Source organism: Phalangium opilio, unplaced genomic scaffold (genome assembly GCF_054372755.1).
Source record: "Phalangium opilio isolate 3A_F unplaced genomic scaffold, DU_Popi_V2 ptg000009l_1, whole genome shotgun sequence".
NCBI classification, from domain to species: Eukaryota; Metazoa; Arthropoda; class Arachnida; order Opiliones; family Phalangiidae; genus Phalangium; species Phalangium opilio.
This window is the reverse complement of record NW_028324146.1, coordinates 1,265,190-1,279,027: the sequence shown is the minus strand read 5'-3', so window position 1 is coordinate 1,279,027 and position 13,838 is coordinate 1,265,190. Positions and strand designations below refer to the sequence as shown.

Here is a 13,838-nt window from a genome sequence, read left to right as displayed (position 1 = left end):
GAGGCCCGGGGCGTCATTTACTATTTCGTACTGCGCGACCCTACCTAACCGCTGAGGATGCTGGGATGACTACGGTGGCGTAGGTGGGGGTACAGAGGCAATTAACGCTATAGGTATGGGGGTAACCACTCCATCCTTCTCTCCTTCAAGCCAAAAGGAACCCGTAAAATCCCTACATTTTAGGACCTATTCACCTGTAATTTCCATTAATAAATCCTACATTTTTGACCGTTTTGTTCGTAGCCAATGAAACAGTGACTCGTGCTGTCAGTTCAAAAGGGCCCGCTCAAGTGGGCATTAATTGCTGACACTCTAGTAATCACATTGGCATAACCACTTCCGTTCAAAGCAGGCTTCGAAATAAAACAAGTCTATGAAGTCCAAAACCAGTTTATGAATGTGTTAGGACACTTTTTTTAATTCAAACCTCGGGCCTCACTGGCACCAAGGAATACTTTGAAAATTCCAACTTAAATACGTAGGGTAAGGGGAACTAGTTCTTGGACACCAGGAGTCACAAGTCTGAACATAAGTTATAAGATATGATCTATAAGTATGACACTACCTATACTTCGTAATGTTAGAGACTTACTGAGGGCTAATTCGAGAACGACAAGCGAGAATTGACTACACTCGGTTTTGAAGTCCATATTCCTATTTGGTCTGTACAACTAAGCCTTTGACAGCAGCGCCTCACCAGGGGTCACTTTACGAGAATCTATGATCTACGGCACATCATGACAAGCTCTCAGTAACGAGTGACAAACTTATGGAACATATCTTATGAACTCATGGTCTGGAGGACTAGATTGGAAATGTCCTTATTTCGAAGCCTGGTTCTAAGGGAACGGTAACAAAACATACCCCCAACATTCAAATTCAAGTACGAATACAACCAGGAATTACACGGAACCGATGAACTCGCCAACGGCTCACGATGGACCACCAAGACATTCCCCCGTTTCCTCCAGGCAGAGTATCAAGTTCAAAGCAATGGAACGCTTCGCGCAGTGTGTCAAACCCACCCACGAAGTCCAGATCAACAAGTACAGGCATGATCAGTGCCCAGGCGATTTCAAACGAAACGGTAACTTGAAGGCTAGCTTTAGACAACGCCCACCAATCTAAACAAAACTATCTAACATAAACCCATTCCGAAATAAAAACCATCTACATATAATATTAAATATTCAAGAGTCGACAATGTTCTTTAACTGACTTGTTATCTAGAAATATTTGTAACTCAATACGCCAGTCTGATACAAACGATTACATTAGAAATTTGCATAAGTTCCTCAAGTTTATGTTTGAGACGATAGCCTGGTTTCGAGATTGACTAGTACATTATTTGTCCTTGGATTCATATTCACACGTAGAAGCACAGTCGCTCTGTCATTAGAGTACCTTTTAATTGACGCCGTCCATCACCGTTTAGTGTAGTGGAACTAAAATAAACACGCGTTGTTTTTACTATAGAGTGTGAATCGTTTCACTAGAGTAAAACGTTGGTTTTACGTCCAAAAGTATTCCCTCTTTATTCAGCAGAACAAAATGGCATCCTTACCAACTTTCAATGAATTTTGTCAATCGAAGTTTTGGGTAAGTAGTCGTCCGTTAAATGGGTAATTAAACGTCCGTTAAATGGGTAATTAAACGTCCGTTAAATGGGTAATTAAACGTCCGTTAAATGGGTAATTAAACGTCCGTTAAATGGGTAATTAAACGTCCGTTAAATGGGTAATTAAACGTCCGTTAAATGGGTAATTAAACGTCCGTTAAATGGGTAATTAAACGTCCGTTAAATGGGTAATTAAACGTCCGTTAAATGGGTAATTAAACGTCCGTTAAATGGGTAATTAAACGTCCGTTAAATGGGTAATTAAACGTCCGTTAAATGGGTAATTAAACGTCCGTTAAATGGGTAATTAAACGTCCGTTAACTGGGTAATTATACGTCCGTTAACTGGGTAATTATACGTCCGTTAACTGGGTAATTATACGTCCGTTAACTGGGTAATTATACGTCCGTTAACTGGGTAATTATACGTCCGTTAACTGGGTAATTATACGTCCGTTAACTGGGTAATTATACGTGCGTTAACTGGGTAATTATACGTGCGTTAACTGGGTAATTATACGTCCGTTAACTGGGTAATTATACGTCCGTTAACTGGGTAATTATACGTCCGTTAACTGGGTAATTATACGTCCGTTAACTGGGTAATTATACGTCCGTTAACTGGGTAATTATACGTCCGTTAACTGGGTAATTATACGTCCGTAAATGGGTAATTATACGTCCGTTAACTGGGTAATTATACGTCCGTAAACGGGTAATTATACGTTAGTTAACTGGGTAATTATACGTCCGTTAACTGGGTAAGTAGACGTTCGTTAAATGAGTAATTATACGTCCGTTAAATGAGTTATTAAACGTCCGTTAAATGAGTTATTAAACGTCCGTTAAATGGGTAATTAAACGTCCGTTAACTGGGTAATTATACGTCCGTTAAATTAGTAATTAAATGTTCGCCAATCAGGGAAGTCGCCAGGGTCAAATTTTAGGGGAGGGCCGCGGTAGGGCACTTTTTTAATGACCGAAAAGGCGTCTAGGATAAAAGGTTTGTACATAGCTTACGTCAACGTTCGAAGTCCAAAATCACGCCTTCATGATGTTGATATTGGTTAGATAGTCCTCGTTTTGGCTCGGAGAGGTCAAATTTTGATTTCCCAACTTGTTTAAAATAAAGATATTAACCTTATTGAAAGTCAGTTTTAGGTTTATCTTAGCCTGTGTCTCGAATTAAAACCACCTATTTCCAAATTATGTTTCTAATGTGACGTAACTGAAGTGTTTGCAAAAGGTTCATTTTCTAGCTTAAAGTTCGAAAGAGGCTTAAAATATAAAAGTTCAATCTACAAGCCTATTAACATTGCCGTAAATACTCGATATTATATTATTTGCAAAAAAAGTCTTCCAAATACGAAATTACCCTATAGTCAAATTGAGATTCAAGTTGAATGGCACAATCCCGGTTTGGTTTCAGGACTCTAATCTAACGTGGTACACGGATAATACGGACTTGACACCGTGTTTCCAGAAGACAGTTTTGGTGTGGTTGCCGTGCGCCGTCTTATGGCCGCTTTCTATACCACTTTTCAAAAACTTCAAGCGAAAACGTGACCCCTTTTCAAACCTCGACATGATCAAAACGGTAAGAATTAAAAAGTAAGCTAAGTGGCCAAAAACTCGTCACTCAAATCCGAGTGTTTTTTAGGTTCTAGCTCTGTTACTGGCGTCATTAAACGCCTTCCAGTTGGGGAGACAACTTTATCTAGGCGACGTCGAGACTCTCGACAATTTGGACACAGTCCTGAAGTTCGCGACTTACGTAAGGATTTCCAAAATATGTTTGGAACCAGAGATCATGTTTCCACCTGATAAAAAGTGCAAACATCGGTCTACGTTGCAGGTTTTGGCGGTTTTTCTCTTCATCTACGGTCGCCGAATGGGAACAGTTTCTTCGGCAATTCAACTCTTGTTCTGGTTTTTATCGACAATCTGCGAAACCATTACTTACAGATCGGCCATGATGAATCGCTACTTCGAAGTGAGTTTCCAGATTGGCAAGGCACCTCTCAATTTACAGTTTTTAACATGAAGTGGTAGGATATTCGAGATGACATCTGTGGCTTTGTTACGGAGACATTGGGGTACTCGCTCGTCATAGCCACCCTTGTGCTGAACACAATAAGTGACAGGCGTCCACTGGACGAAGAGGACTTTCAGGCGAAAGAAAAGCCAATGGTAAATGGGTCCATATAAAAAACGATTATGATCAAAGTGACAACATGTTCTTTTGGATCTTGTTAGAAATCGCCGGAGGAATGGGCTCCCTTCTCCTCGAGGATGTCCTATTCGTGGATGAACAGGTACGCGCTCACCTACAAAATGCACTCGGGTTTTCTTTCAACTTTTATTCTTTTAATGAACGACACAGTTTCATGTGGAAAGGGTGGAAGAAGACACTAGAACCCTGGGACGTCTACGATCTTAGCATTTCGGACAAAGCCGCGACTGTCAAACGCAAGTTTGACAAATATTGGCAATACACTCCAATCCAAAGGTTATAAAGGGGCTGGTGCGTGCAAACGCATGGTGATGGCTTTTCACAATCATAAATTCTTACAGAAGCAACGACAACATCGATGGTGGTGACCAATTGAAACGAAATGCCAATTCCTTTGGGATGGTCTTGTTTAAAACTGTCTGGCCCTTATTCTTGGGCGGAGCGTTGTTGCAAATTTCTTCCGACGTTGCAGGTTCCATGACCGCCCCAATACTCAGGTTAAAAGGCTCATTCAAAGAAATGTACGCTACCAAGAAAACAGTTGACACACAATTTTTCAGATGGATACTCGAGTATTTGTCGAGTGACGAGCCACAGTGGAAGGGCGTGTTCTACGCCTCATTATTTGGACTTGCTGGGGTGGCGCAGTCCTTATTGTTGGAAGGCAGCGCCTACCTCCATACTAAACTAGGAATTAGGCTTAAATCACTAACAACGTACGCGCTCTACAAAAAGGTAACAAGCTATGGTAGCGTGATCCCTTTATAGATCCATAATTTCGAACACAATTATGCTGGGTCGAGTTGCCTTCTTATCCAAGAAGTGGACAATAAACATTTCCTGCATCGTTAGACGCTTCGCTTGTCGAGTGGCGCACGAGGCGAGCTTTCGATGGGTGCCATACTGAACACGATTTACATCGACACGGAAAGATTTCTGTTACTGATCCCGAACCTCGGCGCCTTTTGGTCAGTGCCGACGCAGGTCATCCTTTGCACGTTCTTCTTGTATCAGGAATTGGGTGCCTCAGGCTTGGTCAGTTCCGCTATAGTGGTCGTTTTCCTGCCCCTTTCCTACTTGACCTCGTGGAAAATTAAGAAATTACAGGTCAGATCGTTGAATTAAAAATATTTGAAGACTTAGTTCCCACTTAACCGAAAACACGACGGAAACACTGCGTAAGTACCTCTGCGGTAAACCATCTTCCGCAGAACGCGACCGAAACAGCTTTCGGTCGGACAAAATTGGTGTTCTATTTTTGACGCAGAGGCCGACGTAAAATTATTTTCGTAACCAATCAAAATTCGTTTCGGGATGAAGCTTCTGTTGACGTCATAATAGGAGAGTTTTTTATGGCCGCTTTGAGGTTTTTTTTTCAACTCGTCAGTCACCATTGCCACATGCAATGTTATGAACTTTTAAGTCTGAATTCTCTAACCGGATTAGATCGAGAGTCGCTAATGTCGTGTTTGTATTTTGAATCTGTCTGACCTTCACTTGGTTGAAGTAAGCTCCCTAATTAAAATACCATCAAGGGAAAATCAAAGGCTAAGGCTTAAGTTCTTCTGGCTCCGAGTCCCAATTCCAACTCCTGCCATTTGACTACCGGTTAACCGTCCTTTTCTGTCGGAATTCGGTCGTATGTGTGAACGAAACTAAAATCTTGCCGTCGAAGGCCTGCGTAAAACTCACTTTCTTACGCAGCGCTAAAGTTTTCAGTCGTCATTTTCGGTCAAGTGGGAACCTAGCTTTAATGGAAGACAACGTTGATTTCAGGTGGAATTGATGAAAGTGAAAGACCAAAGGATAAAACTGACGAGTGAAATCTTGAACGGGATTCGCGTCTTGAAGTTCTACGCTTGGGAAAGATCCTTTCAAAGAATGCTCGAGAGACTGAAGGAAAAAGAAATAGTACTTTTGAGGAAACAATACAACTTAACACTAGGATCAGTATTCATGAATCAGGCCTTAAACTCGACTGTAAATATCGATAGGGGTTCCGCTAGAAATTAGTCATTTCAGCACAAATTCCTCTTCTCTCTAGGCGATCCTGGCAAGTTTCGCCGTCTTCGTGCTGAGTGACGATGACAACGTTCTGACTTCGGCGAAAGCCTTCGTCTCATTTCAGTTGTTTCGGACGCTTAGTATGCCAATAAGATTTTTTAGCGACTCGATTAACGCTTTAATAATGGTAAAATATCAATTGACGTTTTCTCCTAGTGTTATGTTTCTAAACTCTCTTGAAATATTTGCAAATTCAGATCAAAGTATCCGTTTCGAGAATAAGTGGGATTTTAAAGAGCGACGAAAACGAAGAATATAGGCTTCGAGTCCCAGTCGACGAAGGAAATTTAAGTAAAACTATCTGGGCCCCATTTGCCCTTTTTGAATGTGGAAGCAATTTCTTCTTTATTGGCAGGTATCGAAGTGACCAAAGGCGTATTTCGTTGGAAGTCGGGAGAAGCGGAATTTCTGAAGGACATCGACTTGAAGGTGTCGCGCGGATCTCTCGTGGCCGTGATGGGTCCGGTGGGCTGCGGAAAATCTTCACTCTTGTCCGCTCTTCTCTGCGAGATGGAAAAGTTGAGAGGCGAAGTCAGGGTGTCGGGCGCAGTGGGATACGTCAGTCAACAACCCTGGATAAGGAACACCTCACTCAGGAACAATATCCTCTTCCTGGACGACATGGAGGAGGAGAAATACGCTCGAGTCATCAGCGCCTGCGCCCTCCAACCCGATCTCGACAACCTGCCCGCTGACGATGAGACCGAGATCGGTGAAAGGGTAAGTTCTTTCAAAGACTGGTTCTTGGCGAATAACGTTAACAACCCCATCTTCAGGGGATCAATTTAAGCGGTGGACAAAAGCAAAGGGTCAACGTGGCCAGAGCCATTTATCGAGATGAAGACATTTATCTGTTGGATGATCCGTTGGGTGCGCTCGATTCAAATGTGGCCAAACACCTCTTCGATCAAGTCATCGGCCCGAGCGGATTGCTCCGAAACCAGGTTCGATCGAAGCGTATTATACAACGCGCAGCTATCAGCATTCATGTTCATCCATTTAGACAAGAATTCTAGTGACGCATAATGTGACGTTTTTGCGAGAGATGGACCAGATTTTCATTATGGATAAGGGAAGAATTGTCGCCAGGAGGAGATACGACGAACTCACGAGCCAGGGAATGGACACTGACTACTTCGAACATCACGACAACGAATCGATCTTCCCACCTGCGGACAGGTATCAATTTCATTATGGAGGACCGATACTCGGGGTTTCAGGACTGGTAAAAATTAATTTGATGGCACCACAGGACATTTTCTTGGTTTATTTTACAATATGAAGATGACACTTACATTTGAAATGTTAATTTATTTATGCAAGAAAGAGGGACATTCAGATTTAAGAAGTTAACAACATAGAGACACAACACGTATTCTAGTTCGAAAAATGATCGTAGACAAGTCATGCTTTTGCGATCAATCTTTAGCTACTTGAAAAATTCGCTCGCGGTCACCAGATAGAGAGTTGGGTCAACCCTCAACACGGCTTTCAGGCTGCTTCAGACGACGGATCTAATATTACATTACGTTTTATGTTACAGCACCAAAGGAACAAATACAGTCAGTGTAACTGGTCGAGTTAAGCTGAACACAAACGAGAAACTTACGAGCAAGGAAGTGCGCAAAAAAGGCAAAGTACGTATTGCTAGCCGAGCAACTGAAGTTCGCTAACTTCATTATTAGATGTTCTCACTTTCAGACCCCACTATCAGTCTACAAAAAGTACTTCAAATCATTTGGATTTTATAGTTGTGCGATAGTGGTGGTTTGTCAGTTGAGCTTGACAGCACTGACTCAAATCATCTCTTATTGGCTGTCCTTGTGGAGCGAAGACCGGAATGAAGGGCAACCAGCGAATCCCCATTTAAGAACCACGCGTATAACGGTGTACGCCTTGTTAGGATTTACCCAAATAACAATGGGTTGCTTGTTCGTTTTGGTTTGTAACCTGGCGACTCTTCGTGCCGCTCGCACTTTACACTCGGAAATGTTGAGGACAGTTTTTCGTTCGCCTTTGTCCTTCTTCGACAGCACACCGACCGGACGTCTACTTAATCGCTTCTCACAAGACATTGATGTTTTGGACAAGCAACTGAACAATTCGCTGAGAGGGGTTTCTCTAAATGCCTTACAATTAGCAGTTATTTCCATTTCTATCGTCATCGGTATACCGCTTCTCATCGTTCCCCTGATGGTTATCGTTATCGGATTCGTGTTTCTTCAGGTAAAAGCGTAGCCTGCGGCTAACAAATGTTTAAAAAGTCACACGGTGCTCGAAAGGCCGAGCATGCGTCATGTCAGCGAAAAGTATCTCATTTTTCAAAATTGAATGTAGCGCTTTTACGTGGCGAGCAACGTGCAGTTGAGAAGAATTTACGCGACGAGGAACTCTTTTCTCTTCTCACACGCCTCCGACTCGGTGGCTGGTACGACGCTCATAAGAGCGTGCCACGCCACCAAGAAATTCCAAGAGCAGTTCCTTGACTTAATCGACCAAAGTATGGCCGCGTATTACGCCATGAACATGTGTGAAAGGTTTGCGCTTTGTAAGAGACACATCACAATTCCTACTTTGATAAATCTTCCAATTTCAGATGGCTGACAGTCAGGTACAATATTTTAAGTAACATCTTAATGTTCTGCGTCTCCCTCTTTTCGGTCTTCAGCAAAGGCCGGGCATTATCACCGGGAATTGTGGGATTTGTCATGACGAGCGCCGATTTGGTACGAAGACGTTTACTTCACTAAAGCTAACACCGATATTAAAGGGAACGTAAAGAAGGCATCGGCGGGTGGGTAAAAAAGTGGGGTGGCGTAACGGTTAGCTTTTTCGCCTCACAGCAAGAGGATCCCAGGTTCGATCCCGGTCTGTGGCACCGGGTGAAAATCTGGGAAATCCTTCCGCGTAGAGTTTGCAAGTTCTCTCCCCGCTTGTTAAAAGTAGTTTTCCTCCGCGGTCTAACCCGGTTTTTCCTTTCCACCAAAACTTGCAGAGGTTAACGGTAATAGTTGGTACAGGGCGCTGTAGGTTAGCTGTGGCATAGGGGCAATGTAAAGGGGCCCACCTGTTAACAAGCCACAGGCTTAGTGTGGAAATCTCTTCATAGACAAAGCCTAGATTATAAATTATTAATTATTTGAAATACGTCAGAGGCACGTGACCGAGGAGAAGCGTGGTTAAAGAACCTTAGTTCGTATTATTTCGAAAACTACCACTTTCGGTGATTTGGTGCTGGAATCCTGCTAAAAACAAGGACTAGGTTCCAGTCCCACTCTATGTGGAGTCTTTCTACCTTTTTGTCACGGGTGGTGCCAGTGACGTATTTCAAATAATATTTACACGCCCAACGATGCCATATTCACAGTCTTTTTAAGCTAATTATTTAACAGCTTATTAAAAATCTGAAACATGTGACAAGTTCGTGGGCTTCTCTCGAGACGAATATCGTGGCCGTTGAACGTATCGTCGAATACTGTCAATTAGAGACCGAGGGCAACTGGGACAAACCCGAGACTCGAGTGCCTCCTAATTGGCCAGAGCGTGGTGAAATCATATTTCAAGATTACAGCACGAGATACCGCCAAGGATTGGACTTGGTCTTAAAGAATATCACCGTGATGATTCAACCGGGTGAGAAGGTGGGCGTGGTGGGGCGAACCGGGGCGGGAAAGTCATCCTTGACCTTGGCGCTCTTCCGGATGGTCGAGGGCGTGCAAGGTCATATCGTCGTGGATGGAGTTGATCTGTCGAAAGTCGGCTTGACAGTGTTGCGATCGCGAATGGCCATCATCCCGCAAGATCCCGTCCTCTTCTCGGGCACGCTCAGACTGAACCTGGATCCCTTCGGACAGCATGATGACCAGCGTTTGTGGTCCGTCCTCGAACAATCGCATCTGAAGGCCTTGGTGACGTCTCTCGAGCAGGGTCTCGATCATCCGGTGGCCGAAGGAGGTGGCAACCTGAGTGTCGGACAACGTCAGTTGGTCTGCTTGGCTCGCGCCTTGCTCAGGAATAGCAAGATACTAGTCCTGGACGAAGCGACGGCCTCGGTCGACATGGACACCGATGATCTCATCCAGAAGACCATTAGAAAGGAGTTCGCTTCAGCCACCGTTATCACCATTGCCCACAGGATAAACACCATCATGGACTACGACAGGTATGTCATATCCCGCAATAATTATAAGTTTAACAAAAAGTAGAGATGGCCGATACCAGGCCTAACCCGATACCAATGCAAACATGAACCGATACCGATATTTGCTCACTATGATCCAAAAACCCGATATCGATATTTTTAGTATGACAGTTCCATTTACATATGTATTAAAAATGCTAGGAAATAATTTAGAGAGTAATTTCGTGAATCATACTACTAAGTACAATGTTTAGAGGTACTTTTCCAAAGTAATATCACGGCTTGTCTTTTATAACTATATGCTGAGAGGCCCTTTTATCCTTAAACTTCTATTAAACTTTGTTATTAGATAAACCAAATTCTGGTACTTTTTATACATATAAGTGAGAAATCATCACGATTGACATTCATGGAAATGAGATATTATCACCATTAATACGTTACTGAAAGATTTAAAAATGTCATGTAGCGCCATTTAACGCATTTTAAACCAGTATCGGTTTAGTATCATATTAAACCAATCGATCTCATACTATCGGGAAACCATACCGATATGGTATCGGTAGCGGTTCATCTCTAACAAAAAGGTCAAGTGGAAAACAAGACTGCGCTCGATTACTAGCTTTTGCAGCTTCATCTAAATAAAATATTTAAACGTTACGCAGACTTAACATGTAAATAATTCACTGTGTAAGGATAAAACTTTATATGGATAGTCAGAACTTTAGTAAGTTTCATCATGGCGTCACGCCTCATAATATGGGGTCCTGTTTCTTGGGTTAACCTACTTAACCGGCAGCTAATGGTATCCCTTTATATACTGATTATATATTGACAGGGTGATGGTTTTGGACGATGGTCGAATTGCAGAGATGGACACTCCACAAACTCTGTTGAAGAACGAGCAGACGCTCTTCTACAAATTGGCCAAAGACGCTAAACATTAATTTTCTCTAATTATGGATAGATCTTCTTAAATTGTTCAAATGATCTATGTTATTTTAGTATAGCAGTCTTTGAGTGTATGGTCGTAGATAAAGCATTTTTTTCTTGTAATTGATCGTAATGGACTGAAAAAGGTTGATGGGGGAAGGATGCGAAATCTGAGAGAAATAAGCCTGGGCGCAAACTGTGGAACGGCTCAGGTTGGGTTGGACGCCAAAAATGTGTGATGAATAATCGGACTCAATTGTAATTGGTTCGTCTGTAGCCCTTCTTGACCAATTGCCAATGCCAATGCCAATGAATATTCATCCCCCATTTTGGGCGTCCCACCCAACCTGAGCCCTTCCACAGTAAGCGATAAGGTCGATTTCTATCAGATTTCGCATCATCCTTGGTCTTATGTTAACAATTGATGATAAAACTGGTTGTTTAGTGAGACCTTACATATGCTAATAAATAATACACCGTTAAAAACCTTTGCATTTTTGTTGCCACTTTACTCACTTGGGCAATTTGGATTGGGATGACGGCTTTGATCGCAAATCCTCGAGCTTTTATAAATTCAGTGCCAAAAGAAACCCCAAAAAGCCATGAATTTCTGAACCAATTCACTCTTAATTTCCAATCCTATATTTTTGACCGTTGTATCCGTAGCGAAATAATTAGTGCGAGTATCCCGTCCGCGTATGAGATAGTGAATGGAGCTTTAGTTCATAAGGGGCTCAAGTGGGCATTAATTGCTGACACTCTAGTAATCACATTGGCATGTCCACTTCTGTTGAAAGCACGGTTCGAAATAAGACCAATCCGCAGTCCAAAACCAGTTTATGAATTCGTTAGACCACTTTTTTTAATTAATACCTCAGGTCTCACTGGTACCAAGAAATACTTGAAAAATTATAAATTTAAACATAGTTTAAGGGGAACTGTTTCTTGGATTAGCTTAATTATTTAAGACACCAAGGATCACAACTCTGGACATAAGTTTATAACATATGTTCTATAAATATGAGACTACCTATACTTCGTAATGTGAGAGCGTTGCATACGTTAACGTAGGCAACAGATAGAGACTTACTGAAAGCAAGTTCGAGTCAGACCGACAAGCGAGAAGAGACTACACTCGGTTAATTTTGCAGTCCATTTTCCTATTTAATCTGCATTACTAAGCCTTTGACAGCAGCGCCTCACCAGGCGTCGCTTTACCCTGAATCTATGACCTCCCTCCCTCACTTCGTGACAAGCTCTCAATAACGAGTGACAAACTTATGGAACATATCTTATGAACTTATGGTCTGGAGGATCAGATTGGAAAAATCCTCAATTCGGAGCCTGGTTCTAAGGGAGCGGTAACAAAACATGCCCCCAACATTAAAATTCAAGTAATAATACAACCAGGAATTACACGGAACCGATGAACTCGCCAACGCTTCACGATGGACAACCAAGACAACCCCCGTTTCCAACAGGCAGAGTATCAACGTAATTGGACGCTAAAGAGAAGAGACCGTAGGCGTCACGCAGTGTGTCAAACCCACCCACGAAGTCCAGATCAACAAGTACCGCCAGTGCCCAGGCGCTTTCAAACGAAACGGTAACTTGAAGGCTAACGTTAGTCCACCAATCTAAACCAAACAATGTAACATAAACCCATTCCGAAATAAAAAACCATCTACATACAGTATTAAATAATTAATGGCGTTTTCCTTTGGGCAGATTTTTTACTGCCGGATGCGCTCGAAAAACTTTTGCGTATTCCAATGGTTTAAGCTCAGTAGTGATGAGACGCTGTGCATGCTCCATTGGTAAAATTAGCCTTGAACTCCCAGCGCCATGCCAGCACTACTGACTTGCCAACACGGCAATAATAATTCGAAACATGGCGCTTATAAAGTCCATTGGAATACGATTTCATATGCTATCGTTTCATAATTATCGTCTGCTCGAACGTCGGCGTGCTAAGTAGTGATGTAATGAACGCGGAGCGATCGTGTAATTATCAGGCATATTCATGTCCCTAGAAAAAAATGTAGATGGCGTTGGTAAAGCCAAGGCCCAGTTGGATATCCGCAAAGATCCCAAAGGTCGAAAAGCAAAGTGGGTGTGGTAAAGTGCATCAAAAATTATCAAAGAATGGCACTGCGCAAGCTCTAAATTGAGTAGAACTGAACTGAACTACTTTTCGGAAGGGAAATTCGGCTTTCACGCTTTTGTTCCGGCAATTAGGGCGATGGGAATGTGACATTTTTCCAATGGAATATGCATACTACAACATTTATTGTGTCGTCACGATCACGTGATCGTAACACCAATGGATTTACATGGCAAACTTGCATTTATCGGTTCTTAAGGGGCATTTTCAACCCTACCAATGGAATACGCACTTTGTACTAGTATAAGAACTGACTTCTTCCGAACCTAGCTATTTCGTACCAAAGTCAAACGAATAGTGTGTTCCATTGAAACAAGATTAAATATGTTACTGTCATGGGTATATTCCATTGACATTTGAAGTTGTCGATAATTTGTTTGATCCTGTAACAGCATTACGCGAAATTCGGTTTTTTTGCCGCCAGCGCCGGCAACACAAAATTGGCCCAAAGGAAAACTCCATAAGAATCTGTTGTATTGGGGTCAAAGGTTATCAGAGATAAAACTAACAAACAGGAACATGTGACCTCTGACCTCATACATCATGCCGACAAGACTAGGCGATAAGAAACGTCAGTCGCTATTATGACACGGGCTTGTAAAGTTAGCTAAATAAAGTAAACTACTTTTAACTAGAAAATGCCTAATCAATAACACAACATGGTGATAGAGGTGGGATGCGCCAC

General features: G+C 42.4%; 2 protein-coding genes across 3 annotated transcripts; both read left to right on the top strand.

The window, feature by feature from the left end:
• The first annotated feature begins 2,615 nt into the window (after positions 1-2,615).
• On the top strand, positions 2,616-3,770 carry LOC149713040 (uncharacterized). 2 transcript variants are annotated; one of them, XM_089845155.1, is made up of 4 exons: positions 2,616-3,215; positions 3,279-3,392; positions 3,474-3,611; positions 3,665-3,770. In XM_089845155.1, the coding sequence occupies exons 1-4, from the start codon at positions 3,204-3,206 to the stop codon at positions 3,668-3,670; spliced, it is 270 nt and encodes an 89-aa protein (XP_089701281.1). In that variant the 5' UTR covers positions 2,616-3,203; the 3' UTR covers positions 3,671-3,770. The 2 variants fall into 2 exon arrangements, with proteins under 2 accessions (XP_089701281.1, XP_089701280.1); XM_089845154.1 differs by having other exon boundaries at positions 3,474-3,671.
• On the top strand, positions 3,671-11,322 carry LOC149713039 (ATP-binding cassette sub-family C member 1-like). Its single transcript, XM_089845150.1, has 17 exons — positions 3,671-3,808; positions 3,875-3,933; positions 4,002-4,127; positions 4,193-4,586; positions 4,704-4,958; positions 5,628-5,831; positions 5,896-6,042; positions 6,113-6,206; positions 6,271-6,635; positions 6,692-6,859; positions 6,919-7,094; positions 7,459-7,552; positions 7,617-8,141; positions 8,253-8,452; positions 8,512-8,641; positions 9,308-10,077; positions 10,895-11,322. The coding sequence occupies exons 1-17, from the start codon at positions 3,806-3,808 to the stop codon at positions 11,001-11,003; spliced, it is 3,819 nt and encodes a 1,272-aa protein (XP_089701276.1). The 5' UTR covers positions 3,671-3,805; the 3' UTR covers positions 11,004-11,322.
• Positions 11,323-13,838: the final 2,516 nt, after the last annotated feature.

Coding starts and splice junctions, on each gene's coding strand:
- LOC149713040 (XM_089845154.1), top strand. Junction 3,393..3,473: donor TCCTGAAGTTCGCGACTTAC/GTAAGGATTTCC, acceptor TCTACGTTGCAG/GTTTTGGCGGTTTTTCTCTT.
- LOC149713039 (XM_089845150.1), top strand. Junction 4,587..4,703: donor CGTACGCGCTCTACAAAAAG/GTAACAAGCTAT, acceptor CTGCATCGTTAG/ACGCTTCGCTTGTCGAGTGG. Junction 6,860..6,918: donor GCGGATTGCTCCGAAACCAG/GTTCGATCGAAG, acceptor TCATCCATTTAG/ACAAGAATTCTAGTGACGCA.